The 11,493-nt window shown below is 45.3% G+C and overlaps 1 protein-coding gene across 1 annotated transcript in view; it reads right to left on the bottom strand.

Annotated features, from left to right (window-relative positions):
- Positions 1-3,711: 3,711 nt before the first annotated feature.
- LOC109877835 (soluble lamin-associated protein of 75 kDa) overlaps positions 3,712-11,493 on the bottom strand; it is a 31,968-nt gene continuing 24,186 nt past the window's right edge. Inside the window, exons 7-13 of the mRNA XM_031825900.1 lie at positions 11,234-11,350; positions 10,809-10,916; positions 9,501-9,542; positions 9,262-9,373; positions 9,015-9,147; positions 8,565-8,720; positions 3,712-8,365 (exon numbers count right to left, since the gene is read on the bottom strand). Coding sequence (XP_031681760.1) covers positions 7,559-8,365; positions 8,565-8,720; positions 9,015-9,147; positions 9,262-9,373; positions 9,501-9,542; positions 10,809-10,916; positions 11,234-11,350 — 1,475 coding nt within the window. The 3' untranslated portion in view covers positions 3,712-7,558. The remainder of the gene's footprint in view (positions 8,366-8,564; positions 8,721-9,014; positions 9,148-9,261; positions 9,374-9,500; positions 9,543-10,808; positions 10,917-11,233; positions 11,351-11,493) is intronic.

Raw genomic sequence — 11,493 nt, 5'->3', positions numbered from 1 at the left:
AGGAGCGCTGTCTCTGGGAGAACATTTTCTTGTTTGCTTATGGCCTTATACAACTCATTGAGTGCGGTCTTAGTGCCAGCATCGTTTTGTGGTGGTAAATAGACAGCTACAAAAAAAATATGAGAACTTTCTTGGTAAATACTGTTGTCTACAGTTTATCATGAGATACTCAGGCGATCAAAACCTTGAGACGTCCTTGATATTAGATTCCGTGCACCAACTGTTATTGACAAATAGACATAGACCACCACTTACTAGAGGCAGCTGTTCTATCTTGCTGACGCACTGAAAACCCAACCAGCTGTATGTTATCCATGTCGTCCTTCAGCCACGACTCAGTGAAACATAAGATATTACAGTTTTTAATGTTCCGTTGGTAGGATAGTCTAGATCTGAGCTCATCCAGTTTGTTATTCAATGATTTCACGTTGGCTAATAGGATGGAAGGTAGAGGCGTGTTACCCACTCACCGTCGGATTCTTACAACGTACCCGACCTACGACCCCTATATCTCCATCTCTTCTTCACGTGAATGACGAGGATTTGGGCCTCGTCGGGTGTCTGAAGTAAATCCTTCACGTCAGACTTGTTAAAGAAAAAAATCTTTATCCAGTATGAGGTGAGTAATCGCTGTTCTGATATCCAGACGCTCTATTCAGTCATAAGAGATGGTGGGAGAAACATTATGTATAAAATAAGTTACAAATAATGCGATAAAACACAATAGCACACTTGGTTTGGAGCCCATGAAACCAGGCACTGCATTCTGCAAGAGGATAAGATCCTGACAGAACACTTTAGTGGTAGTTCATTTGTGTGTCATAAAGAAGTGGATTATAGAAATTAACCATGAAACCAAGGAATTTAAAGGGTCCACAAGTTTACCCTCTACTGTAGGTGTAGTAATTAAACAAACATAACTGAAAGTGTGTCTGTGGATGTATGTGTGTGTCTGTGTGTGTAGCTGAAAGTCATTAAAGCCCACACAAGGCATGTTTTCTGAAAAAAGGTGAATTGATCACTCAGGTAATTGAAGAGAAACATGGAGCAAACATGCGCGCACGCACACACACACACACACACACACATCTTTTGAAATGTATTTTAATTGGCAGATGATTCAATTCTACTCACTATTTTACCTTCCACACAAAGAGTAATCCACAACAAAACGTTAATAAACCTTCATTGAGGTCTCTGTGTGCAACCTGACAGCCCACCACGCAGCAGGGGTCTCAATACATATGAACTCTGTTTACATCACAGCTGCCGACAGCAGACGGAACCAACAGCTTCCTGCTAATAAACAGAATAAATAAATAATGTCTAAAATGGCGTGTTTACCACGCCAGCCGCCTTGTATCCACACTCACCGATCGAAAGCTGCAAATGAGCTCCAATTTCACTGACTAGGATACAGAGTGAGTCACCCCAAAATCACACAAGGGCTATTCGAGGCTCAGTACTGCATTAGCCCAAGGCTTTCGGATTAGCATTAGTTTATTCATTACTATATTACCCATAAATCATTGACAGTTATCAGTAAGTCTACAGACTCTATAAAGCATTCTCTCAGAGCATGTATGCGTCACTGTTTAGATATTGGGGCGGGGGGTAGAGGCGAAGACGTTCTGTAGGGTCAGAGAAACAACAGAGAGGAGGATGAGGGATGGGTTTGGATGAGAGCGGGCCAGTGAGGGTAGGAAAGAGAGAGAGAGAGAAAAAAATAGTAAAAATGAAGATAGAGACACAGAGGTGGGTGGGGGTGTAGGAACGAGAGGAGGTCAGGAGATGGAGAGAGACTGCCTGCACACACTGTCAAGACAGTTAATGTAAGGTTTGGAGATAAGGTCCTGCAGACAAACATTGACCAAATCAGCCATTTCAGCGTGCGAGCCTGAACTGCCAGTCACAATGAGAGACGGCGCAACAATCAGCACTCCCTCGCAGATAAGAGCTCTACTGGGGCGTGCAGGAAACAGCCAATCTACTGGCTGCCTGGCAAGGAGGGCGTTAGAGAGGGGGAGAGAGAGGGAGAGAGAGAGAGCGAGCGAGCGGGGGAGAGAGAGAGAGAGAGAGAGAGCAAGGGAGAGCAGACAGCGAGAGAGAAATGGGCAATAGACCTACAGAGAAGATGTGGACAAAGAATAAACAGCACAGTGGAGGAGTGAGAACAGTACCAGGGAGAGGGAGAGCGCAAGTGAGGATGGTAGAGAGAGAAGGCAAAAAAAAAGATCTTTCCACCAACCTCACATCCACCCCCATCCCCCCAAAACTCTCACACAGAAAGAGACAAGAGGGAAAAAAACAGGAGTGGTGTGATATCAGCTCTTAAAATAGTGCCTCTCCCTGGTCTCTGTCACCTGGGAAAAGTTAGGAGAGAGAGAAAGAGAGAGTGTGTGCGCACAGACAATGATCCTACAGTTGACTCGCTCATTCTCCAATGCTCTGTTTTCTTGTCTCACACAATAGCATAATTGTATTGCCTCAATTGATTAATGGTGCATGCACTTGTGTGTGTGTGCGCGCACGTGAGGGGTGGGATAACCCTTCCTATCCATTGATATTGTCTCCTAGGCCAGAGAAATCCACACAAAATAAAATAAGCACATTGAATGCCAGAGTGGATGCCTGAGGGAAGCCAAGCTAACTAATCACTGGGCTGTGATGTGGGACCTTGGAACCATGCTGGCCCCTTCTGGTCAGAGCATGCACTACAGCTGAGACCATCACAGCTGGTTGGGAAACACTGCTAGTCACTTACCTTTGTCAGACACTTCGACTCAGTCGAGCAAAACAGTGGGCAATAGCTAACGCTGGCTTGCTAAAACTATTGGTGTTCCCTTCGAGTCAGAAGAGTGGGGGCCTCAGTGGTTGAATCACACAGCTAATATATTCTATTTTTCTGTCCACTGATAATAGTGTGAGTAATTAACCCATTGATGTTACTACCATCATGGGTGCCTGTGTGTGTGTGTGTGTATACGTCTGGGCATGTGCGTGTGTGTATAGAGAGGTAGGTGAAAGGGTTAAGTCCCCTCCCAGGCTGCATGCAGCTTTCCCTTTCTGTGTCAAGCCCCATTAAACCAGCTACACCACAGCAATATGGGGCCATCAATTATACACGTCACACCATCAATGGAGAGAGGGAGAGGGGGTAGAGGAGAGGCAGGAACACATAAAACAGGACAAACGGCTACATAAAAGACCTGCAGCCTGGCTCGCGCACACACACACACACACATCCCTCTCGTTGCTGCACTCTAGACAGCTGACGATAAGGCTCTGCTGGGCTTATCTGACGGCAAGCACACACAGACAGATAGAAGGCTGTGCTCCAGTGGGGAATATGACAGGCTGTGTGGAGAGGCAACAGAGTTGAGATCACCTAGAGAGATGTCCCTGTAGCGACGGAGGCACAAGGCAGATCTGGAGCACGTGCCTTTCTACAAGGTTCACGTGATATACAGATATAACTAAATCAATGGCCGGTGGTGGGAGGAGCTATAGGAGGATGGGCTCAGTGTAAAGGCTGAGATGGAATTAATGGGATGGAGTCAAACAACAAACCCACGTTTGACTCTGTTCTGTTAATTCCATCCCAATGATCTAATAAAATAGGATCAAAAAAGGAAGGGGAAAGGTAAGCTGAGGGTTTCCTGTCAGTCCTCTCAGGCTGCTAGAGACACACCAAATAAATACAAAGTCTAATTCCAGAAAAAAATGGTTTATTAACTACAAGGAATTCATAGGCTGAAAGACGTTCAGTAAGATATATTAAGATAAACAGTAGTCCATACTAAAACAGCTGACGAACCAATAGTAAATGTCCAGTAACATCACAAGATGCAGGAATTAGTTTAAATCTACTATAACTCAGTGAATTCAGGTGATTTGAAATTCTACGTATTAGTTCAAGCTCAACACGGAAAACAAGGTCCCTAACACAGGCAGGGATCATTAAATAAAAGGCACACATTTTTCTTTCTTTTCAAATCATAGGAAAGTAAACACTCCATTCATTTCATCCGGGTTAGGGTCATTCTAAATCAGATTTGTTCTTAACTGACTTGCCTAGTTAAATAAAAAGGTTATAGTGGACTATATAGGGAATCATTTGCCATTTGGAACAGACACACTAAAGCCTGCCATATTCTGGCTATTGGTTGTGAATGAGGTCAATAAGATTTAGAGTATTAGGGTACGTTCAGGAAGGTGCCACGTTCTGAACATTGCAGACAGGATTGTCTTGTGCCCAGCTAACAGAATCTCTTTCCATCTTAACCTTCTGTAACATCGGACGCCACTGAACACAGCCCTGGGGTAAGCCTGTAGATATCTAGGAAGTCTGTATAAAACCACCCTAGACACAGAAGACAGTGGGAACCACAGCAGCCAAGGCAGAATATGAGCACCACCAAGAGGTGACTTCTATAATCAACCTGAATCTGAAAACACTAGTAGAGGCCATGCTAAACTAAATGCAGCTCAATGACTCCTCCTCTGGCTCCCTCCGCTGTTGCCTTATATCCAGGACACATTCAAATTGAAAACAACCAGAACTAACATAGATGTACGGAATGTTACACAGCCGAGTTAAAACTAAGCCTTGATTCACATTTTGGGGGACCGGGGTCAGAGTATTAACAGGTGGATGATAGCAACATACGTAAAGGAATCAACCCACAAGTGTAGTGGTGTTTGAAACTGATTTTCCACAATCAACAAATGGGGTGCATACAGTGGCATCCTCTCCTCGTCTCCTTCACTGATCTGGAAGTGGAAAATCCCCAGGTAGGTTTCTGCCATATTGCTTTAACTTATCTCTAGTTGTTTTCAGATCAGTACCAGGTGAAGGAGAGCGAAGGAGACAAAACCCCTGTAGACTATTGAGATCCACCAGGTGTTTTACGATGTAGCTTTTACATGACCAGCCTGGACACAGCTATAGCTAACAAACAGCAGTCATACTAATAGAGAAACACGTTGCCTAAAACCAGTCTCAGGTAGTCCCTCCCTGTTTAAGGTTTCCTTCTTTCGTTTGGTGCTTAGTGAATATGACCCAGGTGTAGGGTCTATATACACTGTTAAAAAAAATAATAAGGGAACACTTAAACAACACAATGTAACTCCAAGTCAATCACACTTCTGTGAAATCAAACTGTCCACTTAGGAAGCAACACTGATTGACAATAAATTTCACATGCTGCTATGCAAATGGAATAGACAACAGGTGGAAATTATAGGCAATTAGCAAGACACCCCCAATAAAGGAGTGGTTCTGCAGGTGGTGACCACAGACCACTTCTCAGTTCCTATGCTTTCTGGCTGATGTTTTGGTCACTTTTGAATGCTGGTGGTGCTTTCACTCTAGTGGTAGCATGAGACGGAGTCTACAACCCACACAAGTGGGTAGTGCAGCTCATCCAGGATGGCACATCAATGCGAGCTGTGGCAAGAAGGTTTGCTGTGTCTGTCAGCGTAGTGTCCAGAGCATGGGGGCGCTACCAGGAGACAGGCCAGTACATCAGGAGACGTGGAGGAGGCCGTAGGAGGGCAATAACCCAGCAGCAGGACCGCTACCTCCGCCTTTGTGCAAGGAGGAGCAGGAGGAGCACTGCCAGAGCCCTGCAAAATGACCTCCAGCAGGCCACAAATGTGCATGTGTCTGCTCAAACGGTCAGAAACAAACTCCATGAGGGTGGTATGAGGGCCCGACGTCCACAGGTGGGGGTTGTGCCTACAGCCCAACACCATGCAGGACGTTTGGCATTTGCCAGAGAACACCAAGATTGGCAAATTCGCCACTGGCGCCCTGTGCTCTTCACAGATGAAATCAGGTTCACACTGAGCACATGTGACAGACGTGACAGAGTCTGGAGACGCCGTAGGACCTCATGTGGCTAGAGTGTGTCAGCAGTTCCTGCAAGAGGAAGACATTGATGCTATGGACTGGCCCGCCCGTTCCCCAGACCTGAATCCAATTGAGCACATCTGGGACATCATGTCTCGCTCCATCCACCAACGCCACGTTACACCACAGACTGTCCAGGAGTTGGCGGATGCTTTAGTCCAGGTATGGGAGGAGATCCTTCAGGAGACCATCCGCCACCTCATCAGGAGCATGCCCAGGCGTTGTAGGGAGGTCATACAGGCACGTGGAGGCCACACACACTACTGAGCCTCATTCTGACATCCAAATCCAGACCTCCATGGGTTGATACATTTGATTTCCATTGATAATTTTTGTGTGATTTTGTTGTCAGCACATTCAACTATGTAAAGAAAAAAAGTATTTAATCAGAATATTTCATTCATTCAGATCTAGGATGTGTTATTTTAGTGTTCCCTTTATTTTTTGGAGCAGTGTATTAACCCATAGCCATGGAACATAAATAGCCCACTGACAGATTCTGCTTTATCTTTGCCTCAACGTACCTTTACCAGTGAAGTGACACGGCCAATGACAGCATCAAATTCACACAGAAATAGCTCAACTTGTGTAGCAAATTTGTGTTTGTAAACAGTGAATGTTGTGCCATTATACAACAGTGTATATAAATATCACCGGTATATAGAGTCACATTCACTTCAATTCTGCTATCTACTTACTGTAATATACATATTCTACCCTTAAAATCAATACATTTGCAATTAAACATGCTATTAGATATAAGATAAAGTTTAAATTATAATCTTGAATTATACTTGGGCAAGAACAATAATAACCAAATCTATTTTTCCTATTACTGGGTATATTCACAAAATACTATAGTTGTGTGTATACACGTTTATATATCAATGTGCATGTGTGCGTCTGTGCCGTGCAACTTACATATTATAATTGACGTTCATTCACAGCTTTTTCCTAAATAAAAAGTATTTCAGCACATCTGAAGAGATAAGACAACATGGAGAAAACCCCTGGTATTTTTAGAACATTTCATTCCGTAATACAAGTGACTGTTATTACAGGGGGTGTAGGAAAACAGGGGGTGTAGGAAAACAGGGGGTGTAGGAAAACCTGGTCTTCAAGAGCAACTGGGTCGGCTGGCTTTCATTGGAACAGACCTTCAATGACTGTTTTTATCAAATAACTCCAACATCTCCAAACTAAGGAGGTGCATTTCAACCCAAACTATTTAAATACTGTAAATGGTATAAATGTAACAACCACAGACTCAGTGTAGGACGAGGCTATTGGATTTTTTTTTACTGAGCTAGAGAATGAAAATCATCTTCAAACTACCACATCAGGCCTGTGAAACTCAATCTCAGTCAGTACTGAAAGAGCAAGGCAATAAAAACAAGAATAAAATCAATTCTGAACCTTAAAAAGACTTCACATTGACTTATTGCAACAGAGTATTGAGTATTCATGTACTTAAACCTTTCATAAAACCACCTAAAGTAAAAATCTAAACAACATTGTACAGAGATAATACATGTTAACTTTAGATGCCTTACAAACCCTAAAACCAGGTAGAAAACATCCCTTACTGCACACCTCTAAACATGTGTTTTGTGTGCGTTTTTATAAATGCAACGTCTGCTGTGTTTAGATCTTGCTGCGTCGTTTCCCTTTGGCTCTCTTTGGAGCCTGGACCTGTCGGCTCTTCCTCCTCAATGCTCTCTGATCAACCACTGGTGGATGCTCCTCTTCCTCCACCTCTTCCTCAGCCAAGCTCTTCTTTACAGCCCCCTCTTCCTCCTCTGTCGTTCTAGCTTCCTCCTCCTCCTCCTCTTCCTCCGTGACCTCCGGCTGCTCTGTGCCCTGCTCCTCGGGCTCCATGACCACTCTGCTCAGTCTCTTAGATTTATGTTTAGGCACCGCCGCTTGGCCACTGCCTCTCCTCCAAAGGACCTTACCGTCGCCACCCTCGTCTGAGCTCTCACTCTCTCCCTCCTCTTTCTCATCCTCTGTGGTTGTAACGTTCTCCATCTCTTCTACCTCTTTCTTTTCGTCCCCTTTGACCTCTTCTCTTGCCGCCTCCTCTGTGAGAGGCTGGTTCTCTCCTTCCTCCGGAGGCTGGTAGGACAGGTCTGCTACCCCTATCTGGACCACTGTTTCCTGGCTACTGCTGTCCACTGTGATGGCCGCCTCCATGGATTTCTCCTCTTCCTTCACTGCTTTCTCCGCCCCCTCCTCTCCTTCCATGGGTGTATCTGCGGCCTCGCCTGCCTCCTCAATCACCTCCCCAGAGAAGGAGGGCTCTGCTGGGGCTGGGGCTGGCTCTGCAGGCGGAGTGGACTTCTCTGTAGCAGAGGCTGGTTCTTCTAACAGGAGAGGAGCCTCCTTCTCCACCACCACAGCTTCCGTCTCAGCCAATTCCTCTGATGCCACAGGAGCTGCATCTACGGTGTCCTGCAGAGGACAAAGAGAAAAAAGTAGTGGCGGAAAACATATTCCCCAATTCCCTTTCTAACATATACTGTAGAAACATGTGCACATTACAAATAGGAACTTTCCAACATTGAAAGGATCCCATTGTCTCATCTCTGAACCCCTTTCTCCAATAATGGCCCCATCTCACACATTCCAACTGAGGCATTGAAACACATACTTTAGCCTCAATGGAATCTTCCTCCTTCGTATCCTGCTCTTCCATTTCCACATCTTCCTCTGTCGTTCTGTTCTCCAGCACAGCATCAGGCTCCTGTGTGGCAACCTCTTCCTCCTCTCCCTGGTCATCAGTCAGTTCTCCTTTGACCTCAGCCTCCTGAGGATAGAAAAGCAACAACCAATAGTCAACGCCTCCTTTTCCTGATTAACCATACACTCTGTATGTAATGGCACTCTAACTATGAAGTGCACTACTTTTGACCAGGGCCCATAAGGAACAGGGTGCCATTTCTGGCGCAACAAGTGAGAAATATGCTATGATAGTGGCTGGTTATTCGCTAACAACAACCATAGTAACATAAAACAACGAAGACAAGCAACCCAGAACAGCCAAATGAACTGTTGTTGCCTAATGATGTATTCATCCTAATCACGTCAGTCATCCTCTCACCTGAGCTTTGGCCTCCTCTATAGGGGACAGAGCAGCCTCTGCTTCTCCAGTCTCTGTCTCATCCCCCCCGCTTCCTTCCTCCTCCTCCTCCTCTCCCTCTACAGCTGTAGTGGTGGGCTCTGCCTCCTCCAATCTGAACACAGTAAACCAGAGGTATTATGATTTTCAGCCAATGGGAAGCTTTCATACATACATTTCATTAATACTTTGATGGATGTTGCCATTTCACTGAGACTCCTTGTCTAACCTGTTCATCTTCAGAGGCTGGCTCTCCTCCTCAGAGTCTTCCATCTCTTCTCTGCCACGCTTTTTAGGTCCACTACTCCAGGTATGTGTTGACACTGGTGTGTCCTCCAGGGCTAGAGAGTAACCATTTTCATTCCAATGTGTATTCACACAAAAGACAGAATTTTATGTACTCCGAAACACCAAAATCTTTCTCATAGTTATTTATTTCAGGACTCAAGACTTCTCTGAGCTACTTACCTTCTATTAACTTGAGGGGCTTATCCAGCACCAAACATCCTCCTAGAAAACAAGACCATGTTAAATCCTCATTACTTGATTATATTGTCCCTACACAACTTAAATCTGACGTTTGAGGATAACTTAAACTATAAACAACAAATACATCCACAAGCTCTTCAGGAGGCGAGAGACTGAGGAAACCCAACAGAATGGAGAGAGAGAGAAAAATGTAAAGAAAGACAAACAAGAACAAAGTTGGATAGATGAGACAGAGAGAGAGAGACAGAGAGAGAGAGAGAGAGAGAGAGACAGAGACAGAGAGAGAGAGACAGAGACACAGAGAGAGAGAGAGACAGAGAGGAGAGAGAGAGAGAGAGAGACAGAGAAGAGAGAGAGAGAGAGACAGAGAGAGAGAGAGAGACAGAGACAGAGAGAGAGAGAGAGAGAGACAGAGACAGAGAGAGGACAGGAAGAGAGAGAGAAGAGAGAGAGACAGAGACAGAGAGAGAGAGAGAGAGACAGAGACAGAGAGAGAGAGAGACAAGAGAGAGACAGAGAGAGAGAGACAGAGACAGAGAGAGAGAGAGAGAGACAGAGAGAGAGAGAGAAGACAGAGAGGAAGATAGAGAGCGAGACGAAAACACGAGAGACAGACAGAGGACAGACAGAGAGACAGAGTAGAACAGACAGACCAGACAGAGAGAGAGACAGAGAGAACAGAGAGACAGACAGACAGACAGAGAGGACCAGACCGAGAGAACAGAAGAGACAGACAGAGAGACAGAGAGAGAAGAACAGAGAGACAGAGAGACAGACAGAGAGAGAGAACAGAGAGAGAGACCAAGAGAAGAGACAGAGAGAGAGACAGACAGAGAGACAGACATAGAGACAGAGAGAGAGAACAAGAAGACAGACAGAGAGACAGAGAGAGAGACAGACAATACAGAGAGACAGACAGAGAGACAGAGAGACAGACAGAGAGACAGAGAAGAGAGACGAGAGAAGAGACAGAGAGACAGAGAGACAGACAGAGAGAGAGACAGACAGACCGAGAGACAAGACAGACAGAGAGACAGGGAGAGAAGACAGAGAGACAGACAGACAGAGAGAGAGACAGAGAGACAGACAGAGAGAACAGAGAGAGAGACAGCAGAGACAGAGAGACGACAGAGAGGAGACAGACAGAGAGAGAGACAGAGAGACAGAGAGAGAGACAGAGACGAGAGACAGAGAGAGAGACAGAGAGAGAGACAGAGAGAGAGAGAGAGAGAGAGAGAGACAGAGAGAGACAGAGACAGACAGAGAGACAGAGAGAGAGACAGAGACGTACGGTGATGTCCAGACAGTTGTCTGAGCCCTCTTCCATGTTGATGTCTGTGCTGTCCAGAGAGGCTGCTTGGTGATCTCCATTAGCCGTCACCACGGGAAGCACCACTTTATGGGAATCAGCACAACAATCAGAAGGCAATTAGTTACCAGTCATGTGAGAGTCTGGCCACTGTGTCTGACATCACCAAGTCCCTACAGCACAGCTAATCGGGACTGCTATCATCCTGCTAAGGTCCAGATAGATCAGTTAGGTCACAGAACGTTAGAAATGTTATGAATTGAGCTGCCGTCGCGTTTCCTATTCTTCATGACAGACAATCATATAGGTTCTACTTAACACATTTCTATCTGAAGGTACTGTAAACATCACATCCTCCTTGACAGGCCCTTGGGTGTTAGATCTCCTGCTACTGTGTCCGTACCCTTCAGTGTTTTGATCTTGTTGGCCACTCTCTCTCTCTGGTAGGGTCCTCCCACTCCCTCTACCACCCACAGCAGGTCCTGGTCAGCTGGGTACCGACACAGATACTGGCCACACACTGCAGGTCAGGGAGAGATGGTACACTTTGATTGACCGATTTATTTATTTAGGGGCTGCAAAGTTGTACAGTCAAACTTATTTTGATAATCTATACAAAATCATCCCACAAAAAAACTGAACCAATTAGAAATTCTATAATTC

The sequence above is a fragment of the Oncorhynchus kisutch genome, linkage group LG6 (assembly GCF_002021735.2).
Source record: "Oncorhynchus kisutch isolate 150728-3 linkage group LG6, Okis_V2, whole genome shotgun sequence".
NCBI lineage: Eukaryota > Metazoa > Chordata > Actinopteri > Salmoniformes > Salmonidae > Oncorhynchus > Oncorhynchus kisutch.
Note: the sequence above shows the minus strand (reverse complement) of the source record. Positions and strands in the feature narration are given on the sequence as shown.